General features: G+C 48.5%; 1 protein-coding gene across 1 annotated transcript in view; it reads right to left on the reverse strand.

The window, feature by feature from the left end:
• Positions 1-2,015: 2,015 nt before the first annotated feature.
• Positions 2,016-19,082, reverse strand: part of EPB41 (erythrocyte membrane protein band 4.1) — an 88,148-nt gene continuing 71,081 nt past the window's right edge. Inside the window, 6 exon segments of the mRNA XM_058423554.1 lie at positions 2,016-5,932; positions 6,830-6,937; positions 8,397-8,477; positions 8,921-9,022; positions 11,025-11,153; positions 12,332-12,799. Of these exon segments, the coding sequence (XP_058279537.1) occupies positions 6,839-6,937; positions 8,397-8,477; positions 8,921-9,022; positions 11,025-11,153; positions 12,332-12,799 (879 nt within the window). The 3' untranslated portion in view covers positions 2,016-5,932; positions 6,830-6,838.

Genomic DNA, 19,082 nt, shown 5'->3' on the forward strand with positions numbered 1-19,082 from the left:
TGGAGACTCAGTGGGAACGTTCTCCTCCTGATGTGAGGGCTGCTCCTCTGGGTTGAGTTCTGGGATGGGGACATGAGGAAGGACCAGGGATGGGTGATGAAGAGGAGCGACTTTTGTGGCTTCTTCCCAAAGGATGGGACCTCCAAGACAGTCATTGCCTTTGGTGGGGGATCTGGGGACTGGAGTGGGTGCGCGGCCACCCAGGAGCACAGATTCTGCCTGCCGGCAGCTGCTCGGGACAAGGGGTTGGGGTTTTATTTGTTTGCATCTGCATTGCCATGGTGTTTGTTTGCCTAACATTTTCCCTTACTTGTAGGCAAAATGCCACAGGCAACATTACCACACCCCCTCCTGCTCTGACTGCGAGGTGGATAAAGGCACCCTGGGCTTGGGACACCCACCCAGAGGGGTTGGAATGAGGGGAGCTTTAAGGAAAAGCCTTTCCAGGCTCCTGGGATGGCCCCAGGCAGTGCTGAGCATCGAGGTGGGTGTTTGGTGTCCCTGCGCTCGTACCCCGGGGAAAATGAGCTGAGGGCACTTTTCCCCTGGATGTTTTGGTTGGGGTTCCAATGTCCCCAGTGCTGGGTTGTCCCTTCTCTAGCGATGGTGACACTCCTGCCCAGCAAGGCACCATGGTTTGGGTGGATGGGCGATGTGGGACCATATCCCTGGTGCCACTGACATCCCTGTGGTGTGTCCAGGACGGGGATGTGCCAGAAGCCCTTTGGGAACCATCAGCCCCATGTCTCCTCCCTGTCAGAGTCCCAAGGCTGATGATGGACATTTCTGCCAGGACACACCGGTGCAGTCCAGCACAATCCCGTATTGTTGTCAGAGCCGGTGGCTGTGGGACAGAGTGGGACCCACAGGAGCCTGACAGAGCTTGGAGTTGCTCCCCAGGTGATGCTCAATAGAGCCAAGAGTGGGAGCAGGCGATGAGCAGGGGACTGAGGCCCCAAAGTGCAGCTGAGCAAAGCGATTAAACCATTTCTTGGTTGGTTGTCCAGATGTGATGTTTCTGGGGCTGTGCTTTGTACTCAACCATGACCTCTCACACCTCCCCAAGCCCCAGCTCCCCAGAATAGGGCTGGTTTTGGCATGACCCTGCCAGGGCTGGGGAGGACAGGAGCCTGGGAGATAACGGGACACGGTTCTGCCTCAGAGCTGTGAGAGTCACGCTGCTGTGGTACTTAGGGGAAAGCAGCTCCAGTGGTGGCCGTTTCCCAACTCTCCAGGGTCAGTTTCTGAGGCTCCTTGCTAATTCTGGCTTTACACGACACTGAGATTTAGTACTTGGAAGCAAACTGTCCAGGGCGAGGGTGGAAGAGGTGATGGCTGTGTCTGGAGCAATGGGAATTCAGAGCTTTTAGCATGACATGCCACCCTTCTCTTTCTGCCTGTTAGGGAAACTGAGGCACGAGGAGGTACCTCAGCCAGCCCCTGGGCTGCCCCTGCCCCCAGGGAAGCTCTTCCCAGCCGATTTCCACTCTCCAGCTGCCCTAATGGGGCCATCTGGCTCTCGTTCTCTGTCAGGCCTGCAGCCAAGATGCCCTGTCAGCTTTCTCTGCCTTCCTTCTGTCCCTCCTAAAGCTGCTGCAGCCAGAAAAAAATTAGACAGGATCAAAGTGTATCGATGGATTTGACATTTCCCCCTGAGTCACACTCAGCGTTGGGCAACAGCTGCTGAGCACAGATCTCACCTGGGCTCACCACAAATTCCACAGCTCAAAGGAAGGTTTAATATCAAGTGATGCTTCTTCGGGGCAAATTTTAACGCTGGGAAGTGATTCTGGCCCGTTTGGGGGCTTTGGTCCCACATGTGACCACACTGGCAACTGCTGAAAGAGTCTGAAGGCACCAAGAGCCCAGGGAAATGCTGGCTCAGGGCTGGGAGAGCTTTGGCACCATCATCGCTACATTTGAGGGCTTTGGTTTGGGCTGGAAAACCAAGTCACCACTCCAGGCTGAGAGAGACGTGGAAGAAGGTGAGGAGGAAGAGAATTCAGCACAAGGGAGACAGTTTTGTTTGAAAATTTATTGAAAAATGCAATACAAGAAGCAATACTGAACACTTAGGTCTGCCTAAATGCTATGGCAACTTTCCCTTTGATTCACTATGAAAATCCAAAATAACAGCTCCCATCACTAATTGATCTAGAAAGTTTTGCCAGCTTTAGAAGTTCCTATTTTTATAGTGTAAACGCCTAACCTAGACAATTCACAATTGCCTTAAAAATTTTTTATGAAGCTCCTTTCTCTTCTCAACTAAATCATTTATTCCTTTAGTTTTTTACAAGTTTCATCTCTACGGCTGGGACACTACCACCTCTTAAGGTAATTGTACAATTAGGAAAATCAGCAAACCACAGTTTATCAAAACCAGAAATCAGTCAGTCCTTTGCTAACACATCTCTGTTGGCCAGGGATTGCTACTGGGCAACCTGAGTTGCTGTTCCACTTTAATGGAGGAGAACAGGAGCTCCTTGCCTTCCTTTCTATAAAAACATTCATTCATATATAAATAGCTTCCATATAATGTATATTATACAATCAAGACAGTCTCTGGGTGAATTTGTGGAGTGGGAAGAGCTGGGAACATTCATATAAATAGACCTTACTTAGCTGGTTTGTCCCTAGAGCTGACACAGCATGCTCAGAGCCAAGGATTTTAAATCCCATCAGAGGTGGAATGGTGTGATTCTGCAGCCTGACTCGGACCCCTGCTCTCTGCCCAGAGAGAGAGATCTCACTAGAGATGGCCTTGGGGGTCTGGGGCGGCCAGGGGCTGCCAGGGATCAGCTCTTAGCAGAGGATTCTGCTCTTAGCAGAGGTTTCTGCTCTTAGCAGTGGATTCTGCTCTTAGCGCTGATCACAGCTCTGCCTCACGAGGTTCTCCCAGGCTGACTCAGGAACAGACAGAAGTGCCGTGCAGCACTTCCAGAGGACAGCTTTTATTACCCTGTGATGGGGTGGCCAGGGACGGCAGCTCCCTTCTGAGCAGGATAAACTCTGGGGTATTTATGGGGGAAAGCAGGCGTGGTACCAAAGGGGAAAGAACCAATGGGTTTGGGAAAGTGGATCAAAGCATTATGGGTGCCTTGTTCTGACCTGAGAGAGAGCTGCCTCATCTAGGTCCTGTCTCCAGGAGGGGCTGAGATGAGCTTATCACATTTCATTCAAGGGACATCCCTCCAGGGCAAGGGCCTAGGGGGCTTATCCACCTCCACAGAATGGGAGCGGGCAGCCCCACCACAGCCTTGGCTGAGAGAAGCTGCTTCTGCTTTTATCTTCTTCCCAGGCTCCTGTCCAGCTCCTGGGCTCGGGCACAGTGTTGGCAGGAGCAGGGCTGGAAACTCCTGAGGTCAGACAGCAGGTGATGGAAAAGGGCACATGAGGCCATGATTTGTTTAAATTACCCCAGAAGAAGCAAGAACTCGACAAGGAGAAGTGCGAAAATGGACAACCTGGAAACAGCCACCCAAAATCCAGGGGGAAAAATAAAAATAGGGTCATTCTAGTCTATGGGCCCTTCAACAAGGGACATCTGCAGCCACAGTGAGCACATCCTTTTGGAAAGGAACCACCTCTCCTGCCAGCAGGTTTCTCACCCCAGAAATCGCCTGCTTGGGGTGTTTTGACCTATTCATCGTGCTCAGGGCATGGGACACCCCAAGGAAACACCCAGGCTCCACATTCCCCTAAATTCTGACAGCCAAGCGCCTTTAAGTGCTATGGACAAACTTAATTTATCACTCTGCCTGGTAAAACCCAGAAATCCTCTCAGCCACTGCTCCACGTGCCCCTTCACACCTCAGGTGGCTGTTACAAGTGAGAACAGAAGACTGAACGGCAAAGAACTCAATTCCCAGGAAAAAGGACAGTGCCAGAGGGTGCTCAGCACGATGGGTGTTTAAGGCAAGCTTTATCTGACTAAGCTGAGACATGGGTAGGAAGAATTCATCTCTGCATTACAGCCCAGCACTCCCCAAGTCCCCAGAGCATCCCAGGAGGGGACCCTGCACCAGAGCAGCCCAGAGGCAGCTGCTGGCACAGGAAGGCTGGAGGCTGAGCAGGACCCAGGGCCAGCAAAGCTCAAAGAGAGAAGGAATCCAGCATCTCCAGCAGTCTCCAATCAATACTGACAGTTTAATTAAAATTGCACCTGAAGCTGGGAAGCTGCACTGGCCCCAGGGTAGTTCTGTTTGCAGAACTGTTGCAGCTAAACAGTGGAGCCATTGCAACCTGAGCTAAACCCAGTGACTTCTGAAATACGTTATTCTAATTTAAAACTGGAGAGATTTTTTTCTTTATTGCCATTTTCTTCCCATCCCCACCTGAGGAGCAGAGCACTCCCTGCCCTCAGCTACCACTGTGCCACACTATATATATATGTATATTTATACATTTAAAAAAAAAAAAATCACAACCTCAAGTGGACTAAAATATTCACAAGTGTCTGGGCAGACTCCTTAGAGAGCTTGATTAGTTTTTTGCTTCTTGAATCTTGAATTTAAATGGTGGAAGGACAAACCAGGCAAGAACATTCCCACAAAGCTGAAAGAGCAGCAGTGGAAGCACATCCAGCCCCTGAAATCATGTTTTGGCATCACCCCCTCTGTGCTGGAGATGGCTCTGGGGGTCTGTAAGCTCAGCCTCAAGATTCAGATAACCACCCTGATATTTCATTCCAGCAAGAGGGTCATGAAGCCAAATGCAGCCACTCCGGCCAGTATGGAAGAGGGAGTGTCAACACTTCCCATGTGGTTTAGCTCTATCACAACCAGCAACACCTGACACCTCCTAAAATTCCTTGTTCAGCCTCTCCAGATACAGCTTGCAGGCCCTAGGAAGGATTGTCTAAAGGAGTTTAAATTAAATGATAGTAGGAAACACGCTCTGGGAAATGGCTAATGTGTTCAGCTTTAAATAGCACTGTGAGGGGAGGCAAAAACCCAACCCATGACTTACAAAAAAACCACAAAATCCCTCCCTTATTTAAAAATCATGAACACAAACAACTGAAAAGCTATGACACCGAAAAGCTCAGTTCCTGTGAGTGCTGCACAAGCCTACCTTAATAGCATCCCAAGTCCAAACACCTTAAACACACACTTCTAAGGGCTTTTTAATTTAATGGCATCTAGAAAACACAAACAGGTGGGGAGCATTCGGCAGAGACACATGGAAAGAAGGCGAGAGGCTATCACAGTCCTCTTAAAGCTCTAAATTTCACAGTATAAGATACTTGAAGCAACTTCCAGTATTCCTTAAATCTGGTCAACTATTCAGATGTGTGCATAGGCTACACCACAAAACCCTACTGTGATCACACGTCAGGGCTGGAACCCAGTGGGAAGGGAGCTCGGAACAGCCCAGGGGTCGCAGCGGGGCTGGAGCTCCCCAGAGCTACAAAAATAATCCAGAGGCAATTGGAAATGCTGCACAAAGTCTGACTCTTTAAACTGACCCTCCTGGAAGAAGAGCCCATTGCTCAGTGAAGGCGCGTACGGATCCCGCCCTGGGAAGATGCACGGATACAGCTCTGTTATCCCTGACGAGCCGGAGGGAATACAAGTTAAAACAGGGAGCCCTGGAGCCCTGCGAGGTGGGATTCTGTGTCTGAAGAGGCTTTGTGTGAGAGGGAATGCAAAATTGAAAACCTGTAAAAAATATTCAGTTAGAAATATGGCATATTTCTGTCACAATAGATATAAAAAAAAAAAAAACAACAACAAAACAAAAGCCTATATCCAATAGGATCCAGTGGAGTCTGGAAAAATCCCGAGTAAAATGTCAAAGCACAACTCTGAATAAATGATTTGAATGTCTCTGAGTGTCAAGTCTGAAATCTGAGGTCTTTGTGCTCCAGGTAGTTTCTTGGTAGTTTTGCTGGGTTTCTTTTTCCTGGTGGTGTCGCAGGCAGGAACGTTTCCTAGCAAGAGAGGAAGAGGGTAAGTTACAGCTACCAACAGCAGCATGCTGGAAGAGACAGGAATCTGCCTCCCTGAAGTGGATGGGAACTGAATTCAGGTGAGTGACCACCAACAGTGGGTGAGAAGTGCCTAAAGGGGCTGCAGGAGACCTGGATGGGAACTTTGCACAGTGCTTGGAGAAACAGGACAAAGATGCCAGAGGGCAGGGTTAGATGGGATATTGGGAAGGAATCGTTCCCTCTGAGGGTGGTGAGGCCTTGGAACAGGGTGCTCAGAGAAGCTCTGGCTGCCCCTGGATCCTTGGAACTGTCCAGAGCCAGGCTGGACAGGGCTTGGAGCATCCTGGGATAGTGGAAGGTGTCCCTGCCCATGGCAGGGGTGGCACTGGATGGGCTTTATGGTCCCATCCAACCCAAACCATTCTAGGATTCTGTGATCAGTGGCATGGGGATTTAAAGCACTGAGGCACAGCCAGAGCACCTGGATACCTCTAGCAGCTCTTGCCCAAACTTATAAAAAATGCAGAAAATGGGATTTCCAGGCAAGCTCAGGGTCCAGCTCGAGGCTTACTGGGCACTGATGGGAGCAGGGGTCTATGTGGCACCTACAGCTGCTCCACGTGCTCCCAGCACATCACAGATGTTTGGGAAGGCAAAGTAGCCTCACAGCAGGAGCTGTGTAGCTTTTAACCCCTCTGGGCTCATTTGCACAGGGTTAGTCTGTCTGTGACTGCCTCAGCAGCCTCCATGGATCTAACAGGAACAGCCTGAGCAGGATGTGGCAGAGAACAGTGATCTTTTTACTTCAGCTCTGACCCTATCTACCCAAACTTCCTGTACACAGAGATCAATCATCCCCTGCCCCCACCTGAGGTGGTCTCTCTACTCACTACTCACACAGCCTGGCTACTCCTCTGCGATCTCTGTCTCCTGGTGCACAACTACTTTGGTCACCGACATGTCTGGGTGCTGCTCCTTGGCAGCCTTGATCGCCTCTGCCAGGACCTGCAGGACAGCATGGGAGAGCAAGAGTTAGAGTGTGTCACCGTGTGTCAGAGCATGACACCCAATATTCCCAAGGGCACAAGAACCTTCTAACTCCAGAGTGTAAAAAAGAAAAGTGGATGCACTTGATAGAACTACAGAAAATTCCAAGTTGGGAGGGACCCACTGGGATCATGGCAAACCAGTCCAGGCCCTGCCCAGACACCCCAACAATCCCAGCCTGGGGCACTGTCCCAAGGCTCCTGGAGCTCTGGCAGCCTCGGGGCCGTGCCCATTCCCTGGGGAGCCTGGGCAGTGCCAGCACCCTCTGGGGGAAGAACCTTTCCCTGATCTCCAGCCTAAACCTCCTCTATCACAGGGACTAGAGACTGGAGCTGCACCCCCTGCTGAGCTCTGCCCTCAGTGTGCTCTGCTCCAGCTGAACACACCAAGTGCCCTCAGCCACCCCCGTATGGCCCCTCCTGATCCTTCACCATCTCCACAGCCTCCTTTGGAATCTCTCTAATTATTTTAGGTCTTCAATTGTGGTGCCCACAAGCTGCCCCAGGACTGCAGCTACTTTGGTGACTTTTGGTGCTATTCCATTATCCCTGAAAGGAAAAGCACTATTTGAAGAATGCCCTCCATCTCTCCACTGCCCCATGGCAGAAGATGGATGAGAGCAATTAAGCATAACCTGCTCATTCTTTCAGCAAGTGTGACAGGCACATTTCAGACATCTCAGACATTTTCTGTTGGAGTTAATAAACTTAGATCTTGTCATAAGAATATTTTCCACCCCCACGATACTTGCGACCAAATTTAAATTCGAAGTATAATTCTCTGATGACAAAATCATCGCTTCCAACACACGCAAGAGGCCAATGAGGCTGAGTCATCAGAAAGGTTTCATATAAAGCCAAAGAGATGTAATGCAGGTGCTGAGTGCTCTGAAATTACTTCTGGCACTACAGAGTAGCAATAGTGCTTCAAAGTTATGGGAAAATGAATGCAGATCAGCCAGATGTCAAGGAAAACTTTTATTTCACTTTTTAATGGTTTTTTTTAAAAGCCTACAACTGTCCAAAACAAATTTGGAATGAAAACTTTGCTGCCAACATCAGTTTCAGATAGAATTCAGCTTTCCTGGCTCCTGCATAATGTCAAAAAGGACATTATTATTACTGATAAAGAACCATGGAATAGCTTGGTTGGAAATGGACCTAAAACTTCATCCTATTCACCCCCCGCTATGGGCACGGACACCTTTCTCTAGACCAGGTTGCTTTAAGCCCAGTCCAACCTGACCTTGAACATTTACAGGGATGGAGCAGCCACAGTTTATGAGAATATGAAGTTTTATCTCTACGCCAGTAAAATTTCCCTGTGTCATTTTTTAGTGACACTGCCTTTGAACAGGCAGCCCGACTGATTTTCGCCAGCTCTGGGAAACGCTTCTGGACCATATCCCCATTCCTACCTGGTCATGGTCTACATCTGCATCTCCTGTGATGACAATCCTCTTCTCAATCCGTGTCTCTGAAATGCCACCTTTCACAGTCTAGAACAGAAGGAAAAGCTGCTGTTGGTGTAGAAGTGCAGAGGAGTTTGAGCTCGCTGGGGCTGCCTGTCTAAAGACGATATCCAAAAATAGTGTCACAAAACAGTACCCAGCATTACAGTCACGGGGGAAACTGCTGCTGCTCAAGGAAAAACTGTCAAAGAGTTATTTTTTACAGCTGAGCCAGGGAAGAGCTTTTCCTCACAGTACAGCTCTTCCTGCTGTCCCACAGGACAGTCAGAGTCCATGTCCAGACTGTGCTGCAATTAATGCACAATCTACAGATTTAACCCAGGCAAAACTGAACCGCTTGTGCTTGGCTCCAGGTACTAATCACCTGTTTGATAGGACCTTCCAAAAACTTTTTTTTCCTCTCATTCATCCCTGCCCATCTCTCAATCAGGCTGTTTGAATAGGTATTTTGTGGTGATCCCTGGTGTTACCTTGGTGATCTGGGTGGTGGTGGTGCTGCTGGTGGTTTCTGAAGTGATGGTCTGGGCAGTCAGCAGGATGCCAGGGTCTAAATCCCCATTGCCACCATCTGTCTGTGGGACACAAGAACAGACCATCAGTCCCTGAGCAGTGGGGACAGAAGCAGGGGTTCCACAGCACCGGAGACAGAGAGAGGACAATCTGAGGACAGCAGCTCCATCGTGGACCACGAGACAAAAGAAGTCAACCTGTGCTTAGATGCACAAGAGCTGGACAGGTTTCTGAAAGCTCAAAGTCCCTGTGCTTTAAGGTTAGAAAAGCATCCTTCAGGGAGGACCTGTGCCACCCCTCAGACTGGCAGAGCTGGAATGTACCCAAATCTGAGCATGCTGCTGGCCCCGCAGCACTGGTCATATCATCCATGCCTGAACCATGACAGGAGACCAAGGCAGACACCAATCCCAAATTCCACCTGCCAGCATCCATGGAGATGAACACAGCCAAGAGCACAATGTGAAAGTACTTGTCACCGTTCCTCCCCCGTGACAACACCTTGCACATCTCTCACTTTATGCTCTGCAGAAGCAAAGAACATCCAGACATTTGCTGAAACAGGAAAAACTTTCAGAGCTGGTTCTTGGATCTCATCCTGCCTGACTTGACCGCCCAACGTCTGCCAAAAATCCCAAACTAAGTCATCCTAGCTAGCTCATCCTGGCCATGCTGTCCGTGTCCCCTCTGGGAAGCGTCCTTGCTCAGCACTGGGACAATATCAGGAATTACCACAAGGTGGGACCATCTTCCACAGTCTGGAAGAGATCTCATGGCACATCACATCCTGTGCACACATGGCAAATTGATCCTGGCCCTGGACATCACTTTTCCTTTCCATTTCCCAGTTAGAGCAAAACTCCTTTATTCACCTACACACTTGCTGAAAGCCAGGGCAATGCTCACCACCGTCTGAATGATCTCTCGGATGCTGAGCAGCCACAGCATTCCTTAGGAACCACAAATTATACAATCACAAGATCCCTGCATCCATAACAACATCTCACAGTTGCTTCACTGCAACAGCAGAGCACGGGCTGCTGCTGCTAACCAGAGTGATGGCAAAGCCAAGCTGACACAGGCTCCACAATCTCTAGTATGTAAAGAAAGGCTGTGAGGGATGGAGGGTGGTTCAGCCTGGAGAAGAGAAGGCTCTGGGAGACCTTAGAGCTCTTCCAGGGCCTAAAGGGGCTCCAAGAGAGCTGCAGAGGGACTGGGGACAAGGCCTGGAGGGACAGGACACAGGGAATGGCTCCCAGTGCCAGAGGGCAGCGCTGCATGGGAGATTGGGAATCAGGAATTGTTCCCTGGGAGGGTGGGCAGGGGCTGGGATGGAATTCCCAGAGCAGCTGTGGCTGCCCCTGGCTGGACAGGGCTTGGAGTATCCTGGGACAGTGGAAGGTGTCCCTGCCCACAGCAGGGGGCTAGAACTGGGGGAACTCTTAGGTTCCTTCCATCCCAAACCATCCTGTGATTCTGATTAAAACCTGCTTTAGACTGAGGATTAATTTTAACCTCAGCAATGAATCCATACCTGCATATCCTCTGTTTCGTAACATTGCTCCACCTAAGAGTTTTGCTTTCTAGACATCACATAGCCACTGAGGTTGCATTTCATACAAAATATTTAGTGTTTAACAACCATTTCAGTCTTGAAACCTAAGGATGACCAAATAATTTGTAAACCAAGTTCTGAAGAGACATAAACAACCTCTTTGGGGGAGCTGGAAAAAAAAGACAAGGCATCTATTGCAGAAAAAAAAGGCCAACTCAGGTTAACTTTGTACAGAGATCCACAGCCTGAAGCCACCAGTGGCTAAAGATAAATTCTGTTTGCAAGATGATCTTGAAAAAATCATTACTCTTCAGGGATAGCAAAACCACTGCTCCTCTAAAAATACCAGATGCACCTGGAAATAGTGTCCACAGCACCAGCTAATGCCTGTGCTTCACTCAGACCTGCAGAGACAGGCAGGTGCTGCTGTCTCATCCTGAGGATTTGGAAACAAAATGTTGACTTGGGTTTAAGTAAGCCCCTAGGAAATTTATCAGAACACACCTTACCTGTGCAGCTTCGTAGGTGATGGTCTTTGTCTCCGTGTGGACAATAGGGACCTCTTTTGTGGGAATTTCACTTTTGATGGTGCTGGACATGTCAGAGATGGTGACAGTCTGTGTCTTCACTAGCGGGGGCTGTGAGATAGGGTTAAAAACATCTTGTAAACACCCAGTTCCCATCTTCACATCCTGACTGGGGTGCTGGCAAGTGCTCTGACACTGATCTGATAAAAGCAAGGTCAGCCTGGAAATCTTTGGGTTTAAGTCTCTCAAACAACACACTGCTCAAAGGGCAGAGATCAGGCGTGAGGATTAGGCAGCAAAATCCTCCAACCCTTCCCCACACCATGGACTCTGGTCAATCCAAACCAGACATTAAGGGTTTAAGGGGTGTGTCACAACATCATAAACTGTCTCCACTGTTTTTTAACTTCCTAGTTACCAGAAGCTCATTGCCAGTTGCCAGGAGAAGATGACCCTCATCTGTTGGTGCCAGTGTCAGGATTAACACCAACCCTGGGCACACAAAGACTTGAGCACAGTTGAGCAGCTTTATCCTGACCTCAAGAGCAACACTGTGTTATTAAAAATCCTCACCAGATCTTTAACTTTTATTAAATCAATGTCAGATAAAACAGAAAGAAAAATAAGGGTGGAGAGAAATCAGTTGTTCCACCACCTGATGATTATCCAGAAGAAGACAAGAGTGAGTTCAGAGCCAGTGCTTCCCCAGAGGGTTTGATTTCTGCCACCATCCCCAACCCTGCCAGATGCCACCGTGATCATTAGCAGGGAACAAGCATCTACTGAACCAAAAGCAACAACACTGGAGCAGGCAAAAATCTCTCCCACAATGGGGAGGGGATAAAGGGACACACTGGACTCAAATTTGCTCTGCTGTGCTGAGGGTCAGCTGCCAGTCCAGCCTGAGCCAGCAAAATCCTTAAGGAGCTAAAATTACATGGGTTTTGAGCCTAAATATTGCCTTTTTGTGGGAATGCCACTGGATGCTTCAAGCCAAGAAGAGCACAGGGCATTGCACTGCAGAGATCGTATTTTACACAAAGATAAATTGAGAGGGACTCGGTTTTAATGCAAAGACAAATTGACAGTAGCTCATATTTAATTCAAAGATAAATTGAGGGGCTTATTGCACTGACTGCAGGAGATTCACCGGCTCATTAGCTCCAAGCATGAGTCCAAGCCAAGCAAACCCAACTCCTCTGCGGGTCTGTGGCATCTGCTTGCTGCAGTGTTTGGGTTCCCACTCCAAAGGCAGCCAGGGCATGGGGTGCAGGAGCTGGGCTCACTACCTGGAAGCAGCAAATGAGCTCCGGCTGCCTGTTAGGAGCATCTGGATTGGGACACTCGCCATGCAGCTTTCTAAAGGCAAAGCTGTCTTCACCATCCTCTGCCACCTCCTCCTCCTCTCCTCCCCAGAGCTGCCAGGGAAGCGTGGCAGGGCTGGGTGGGGGCTCTGGCTCAGAGAGCTCCGAGTCCTTCACATCCACACAAACCCCCTTTCCACATGTCAGGTGCTCCTTGCCGGTGGAGTGGCTGGGTACCGCCTCCTCCTGCTCCTCCTCCTCTTTCTCCTCCTCCTCGCTGCTCAGGGAGCAAGCACCACAGTGCCAGCTGGGAGAAGGCTGTGAGGTGGGTGGCACTGGAGTCTCACTAAAAACTACTGACTGCTTTGAGCCCTCCCACGCAAAGCCAGTGTTAAAACTGCTCCACTCTGCCACTGCAGCCACATCCTCTCGGGAAAAAAAGTCACTCATTTTCTAAAAAGAAATGGATACACAAAAAAGGCCGGGGAGAGAGAGAGAGAAAGAGAGCAGGGAGTTAAGGAGAGCAGGAGGTCAAAAGGCAACAAGGCAAAAACATCAGGTTCTTATGATATATCACATCTCCAGTAACACATGCAACAGTGAGGATGGACACTGGAAAACCTCTGTGCTGTACCCAGTGCATTTGCTGACACAGCCTTCCTGGTACATTAATAATCCACCCTCCTAAATTTTAAAGAATTAATATGAAAACAACTCTCTGTGCCTAGAGAAAGAGCCACTGCTAAGCGCTTTTTGCTCCATTTGGAATAATTTCAGTGTATCAAGTGGGGACTTGTGCATATTCAAAATTTCCACGGGCAACAAAACCCAGTTACTACTCCAAAATCATCCCCTGATTCTGCTTTAACTCCTTGAAACTTTTGTCTCGCTTTCTAACAAGATTCCCTGCGCAACCAAAAACCTGTAATTTGTGCTTAAAATGTGAGGCCTGAAGCCTGTGGGTTATTTGGTACGATTCATCTTTCATACCCCAGAGGCTTTCACTTTGACTGACCTCTCATGGCATAGCTCAACGGTAAGGAAAGTGCAGGAGCCACTTTATGTAGTAACAAAAGTAGAGGCTTTTCTTAGTGTCATTTCAAGAAATTACTCTTCCCCCATTTCTCATGGGTATTTTTCAGTTCTCTGCTTCTTTATGTTGCAAACGGGTTAGCTGTTAGATTTCTATTTATTAGAATTTCCAACCTCTTGTGCTTCTCTTAAGTTGTGAGGATATTGCTTAGCAAAATGCATTTAATAGGAGTGGAAGGAAAAGGTTACTTCCCCTCACAGGGAAATGTTATTTCTTATTCCAAACCCAGTTCCACATGTTTCTCCAATGGAATATTTAAAGGGAGACCTCAAGGCAGTCTGCAGAATCCTCCCAAGGGGCAGCTCCCATCTCTGCTCCCTGGGACAGGGACAGCATCAGGGGAACAGCTGGGCTGGAGCTGGGCCAGGGCAGGCTCAGGCTGCAGGGCAGGGAAAGGTTCTTCCCCCAGAGGGTGCTGGCACTGCCCAGGCTCCCCAGGGAATGGGCACGGCCCCGAGGCTGCCAGAGCTCCAGGAGCCTTGGGACAGCGCTCCAGGGATGCACAGGCTGGGCAGGGCCAGGAGCTGGACTGGATGATCCCTGTGGGTCCCTTCCCACTCAGGATATTCTATGATATCATATCCAGACCCTACATTCATTTCCTAACACAAGACTCTACAATGAACAGCCCACAAAACCAAACATGAAGGGGGTTATCAGCTGTGTACAGCCATGTCTTAATGGTTTAAAACCTGAATTTATATACTGCCAATATCCTGACCTTCCCTTAATTATAGATGCTAAACCTTGCAAATTATTCATGGGACCTTGAAAAGACATAGCTCATCTTCTGGGGTTTAATGGAATGGAACATGCCTTAGGAGTGAGATTTCCTTACGTAAGAGCTGGGGCACTACTCAGCCAAGAGAAGAATCGCAGATAAAACAAAGAAGATTAAGCAGCTACACAAACACTGCTGTATTGAAGAGGCAAAAATCTGTATACAGTCAAAACAACCTCCCAGTTCCCTTTCCAGACAGATAAAATAATTTGCATTTTGGAAGCATCTCGTATGACAGATACATAAAGGAACAGAGAGCTGGAATGGAGCCTGTGCTGTGCATATTCTGGTCACCAGTAGAGCCAAGTGCAGCAGCAAACATGCAAGCTGGAAATACAGAATGAAATCCTGATAAGATCAACTGATCAGAAGCACTTTTTGCCTTGCCTTCCTTATCCCACTCGTAAGATAAACTGATGGGAAGGTATCTGTTTCTAGACAAAGTTACCTGTGTAAAACTCCTCAGCATCTGTTACAAATTCTGATCTTATCAAGATTTGTTTTAAATTGCAAATGCCAAAGCATCCCTATGTTTAGGGCTCAGATTTGCAGAGTTCCAAGCTCACCTTGAGACCCAGGAAACCTGAGAGGTGCCTGGACTGCCAACTACTCATTTCCAGGGACACAGCCCCAAACCACTGAGGCCTAAATCAAGCATGAAGCCGTCAAACACAGAGTAAATTAAAGACAGGACAGGATGCAATGACCCAGAAGAAACAAACTGATTCAGATATGAATGCAACTAAAGCACCACCCTTGAAATACCAGTCTTTGTGCCCCTGAAGATACAGCTGAAGCATTACAATGAAGTGACACACAACAATTCAGGCTGGGGATAAATTAATAACAGGCTTAATTTCATGTTTGATACCAGTGGGCAAAAGGATTTATTTTTCTCAAAAAGTAGTGTTGTATAAACTGGTTTGCCTGCATTTTTTCGAGACCTTGCTGTTTTGGATCAGATCTATTTGTATGACCCAGCCTCCCTGTGCTGTCAGAGCGGATTCTTTTTCATGCTGCTGTCTCTCTCTGTTGAATATTCTATTATTCCCACCCCAAATCAGACTACTATCCTGCAGAAAACTTAAGAGAGTGCTAAAATTATATCAACTGCCAGTTACTATTTAATAAAAATTGCTAAAACCATGAAGTTATAGCGCACAGTAACTCCTTACAACTACCACATGAAATGCTAGGAATCCCAGCTGGTTAATATTTCCCAGTTCTGTCCTCTTCCAGCACGGCAATGGAATTGTTGACGCTGTTATTAGGTTATCCCCAAACAAGGATCCACAGAAGCTCACAGCCTTGGAGTGACTGTCTAGGGATGCACAAAGAGATGATGTTGCTTTGCAGAAAACCACACTCACCAGAGAGCGCTCCCAGATCACCTGATGCTCAATCTCACAGCTGGCAAAGCACTTGGGTAAAAAGTATTATAAAGCAGAAAACAAAAATCCTTATTTTACAGTACCCACCACTGCCTTACAGCACTGCTTTGCCTTAAGGTAAAAATAAAAAACATTTAGAAGCTGTTCAAAACACCCCAGCATTGAAAAGGATGTTGTTACCTATGGATTTGTGGTTTTCAATGGATTTTTTCACTGCCATTGATCTGATCACAACATCCTGACCAGCCTACTCAGGCAACAGACAGATAAAAGAGATTTTGACCAATTAAAAGTAAAGCTAGAAAACACACAGTGTGCCTGAAACTTCAAAAGACTAAATTCTGTCATGAACAAGAGTTCAATACATTACACAACACACAGCAGCCATCTCCAATCATTGCATCATTGGCTTGGCAACATGAAACAACCTCAAGATCAAGACTAAAATTATCAAAATAAGGTTGTTGTGCAATACAATTCCTCTGCCCACCCCCACTGATCTCCTTCCCATCCCTTTTGTGGGAAAGGTACTCTTGCATGAAGGGCTTTTTATTCCAAAACCCCTCTGCAGAGAACAAAGCAACAGCGTTGCAAGAGCTGCCTTAGTGCAGCAGCAGGTGAAAAGAGGGGATAAAATCAGGGTTTATAAATGCCATCAATTCCGTGCTGCTCATTCCACTTCCCTCGTTCCATAAATGAAGTTACAGTTCTGCCTTGGTGCCAGGCTTATCTCAGGAACTAGCATTATGGGCAGTCAGATCTGCCTTCCTGTAATCTCACATAACATGGGATTTAAAACTGACTCTTGACACAGCCTCAAAACACAACCTGAGCTTCAACCAGAAAAAGCCCCACCAGAAGCTCATGTTGTATCACTGAGCTGAGGAACATGGTTCATTAGGAATGTGGTTTCTTCACTCACAAAACCCAAAAGGAGCATTTTTGTCCCCAGATTAACACACTAGGTGGGACAGAGGCTCTTGTAGCTGAGCTGTGCAGGACCCGCCTCACTTTTGCTCTCAGAACAACTTTCTGCAATTAATTCTTCCTCCCTCTTCCAAAGCAAAGAGGAAGAAGGTATTAAGAGCGACATTAAGCATTTGGTAGAGGACTCCTGCAAACAAAGCCTGTCTTAAACCAAGGTAGATTTAATTCTCAGTTGAATTATTCTGGTCAGTTTGAAAGCTTAGGGCGGCAGCCTTGTCTTATCCCTCTCCCCAGGAGCACCCAACCCACACCCACGAGTGTCCAGCAGACCATGTATCCTGAATGCCATCAGCAGCAAGTCAGGGTCTGATGGCTCCTGCTTTGAGAAAGGAATATTGAGGGTTAGTCCAAGGAAGTCATTAACACAGGTCATATATAGCTTTTTTTGGTTAATAAGCAGTGGAAAGAAAGATCTGATTTGCAATAACATTTATTAATGGCTAAATGTACATATTTACACAGAAAAATCTGAGAAAAAATACAAAAGAGAGCATTTTAGGAAAAGAATAAAGTGTTTCTAGTCCCCACAGACTAATCCAATTGGACTGTCTATCACTGCTCCAAGATCCCAAAGGGGTCCAAACCCAGGCCAGTCCTTCCCTCCAGCCCCACAAACCACAACAGATGCAAACAGAGACACAACAGGAACCACCTCTGTCACATTCTCCAGTGCCACCCACTAATAAGTACAGACCAAGGAATTTCTGCATGAATCCATACCCCTTTTTCAGGCTGAATTGATCCCAAAAGCTTCCTCCCTCACTCTGTAGGTCTGAACAGGCACCATCAACTCATGACAAGGAAAAAAGAAAACCCAATAAACCAGTGAACAATTCTCAGAGTGACATATTAGTGACACTGATGTGACAGTGAAAGACTTTGCCCATAACCGTTAGGATCTGGACTTGATAATCCTTGTGGGTCCCTTCCAGCTCAGGATATTTCATGGTTCTCCTTCCCAGTGGTACAGCCAAGCCTCACTCCTCCAAACACAAACTACTTCCCTTGGTGCTGAGGAAATCCACCTCTCCTGATCATTTCAGGATAGGATGGAGATACGGAACACCTACTCCTTGGAGTCATCACTAGTTACTGGACAAATCACAAGAGAAGTCTTGAATGAGTTTCCCATGGAGAGTCCTCAGCTCACCTTCTATCACCTCTGAGTGAGGTAGGAGATGCAGCCAACACCCTTATTTATCTGCTCCCTTCCAGCAGTTGAAAAAGAAAAAATGGATGTCATTTTACAGCAATGAAGACCTCAAATATCATCACACACAGAGCCCCACACCAGTGCAGCCTCGGAGCTGAATTGGAGTTCCAAGCTAGTGGCTCTAGCACATCTGCTGCTTCAAAATACTGGTGTCCACCTTTTCCTAAAGTAAGAAAGCACAAGAAACTCCTGTGTGTTTTAGGTGGTGTTCAAAAGAGCTGGAAGCCAGGTAAGAAGACTCAGGAAGTGAGTGTGGAGCCAACCGTCAATATTGCAATGGGAAGCACTGAACCCTCAACAGCTCCCAGTGGGGTCCTGCACGTGAGCATCAAAGAGCTGAGTGACCACACCACAAAACACAGGGCAAAACCGCTGCCAGACTTACCCTGCCTATGTCACCTGTCCGTGGGTTGGCACAGTTTGGTTTTCAGTTAGGGAGGAATGTGGAGTGTTGCCCTATCAGGACCTTGGAAATTGTTTTAGAAAGGACAAGGACCTATCGCAAGCCAGTTTGGGATATTGGCGTCTGCTCTGACAATTGAGAATGGTGAATGCAACTTTGGGAAGTACCCATATAAACCCTGATTTTGTTCAAGTCAGTCCCTTTTCCTCTGGGCCAGCTGAACAGGTAACATCGAGTTTGGCTTGCTGCTTCCTGCCACGCCCCCCCCCCCCCCCCCCACTTTGGGGGGGAGCTGGCCCGAGGCCTGGCCGAGCCCCATCGAGGCCTGGCCGGGCTCCATCGAGGCCTGGCTGAGCCCCATTGAGGCCTGGCTGAGCCCCATCGAGGCCTGGCCAGGCTCCATCGAGGCCTAGTCCAGCCCCATCAAGGCCTGGCTGAGCCCCATTGAGGCCTGGCGGGGCTCCATCGAGGCCTGGCTGAGCCCCACTGAGGCCTGGCCGAGCCCCATCGAGGCCTGGCTGAGCCCCACTGAGGCCTGGCCGAGCCCCACTGAGGCCTGGCCGAGCCCCATCGAGGCCTGGCTGAGCCCCACTGAGGCCTGGCCGAGCCCCACTGAGGCCTGGCCGAGCCCCATCGAGGCCTGGCTGGGCTCCATCGAGGCCTAGTCCAGCCCCATCAAGGCCTGGCCGAGCCCCATCGAGGCCTGGCTGGGCTCCATCGAGGCCTAGTCCAGCCCCATCAAGGCCTGGCTGGGGAGGAGAGGTCGCAGTTTAACATCAACTACTTTGAACAAACCTCCCCAAGCAGGGAGTGATCTCCACCAGGCCCCTGACCGCAGCTCTGGGCCCGGTTGGGCCGAGGCCACCCC

This window comes from Hirundo rustica, chromosome 25, assembly GCF_015227805.2.
Source record: "Hirundo rustica isolate bHirRus1 chromosome 25, bHirRus1.pri.v3, whole genome shotgun sequence".
NCBI lineage: Eukaryota > Metazoa > Chordata > Aves > Passeriformes > Hirundinidae > Hirundo > Hirundo rustica.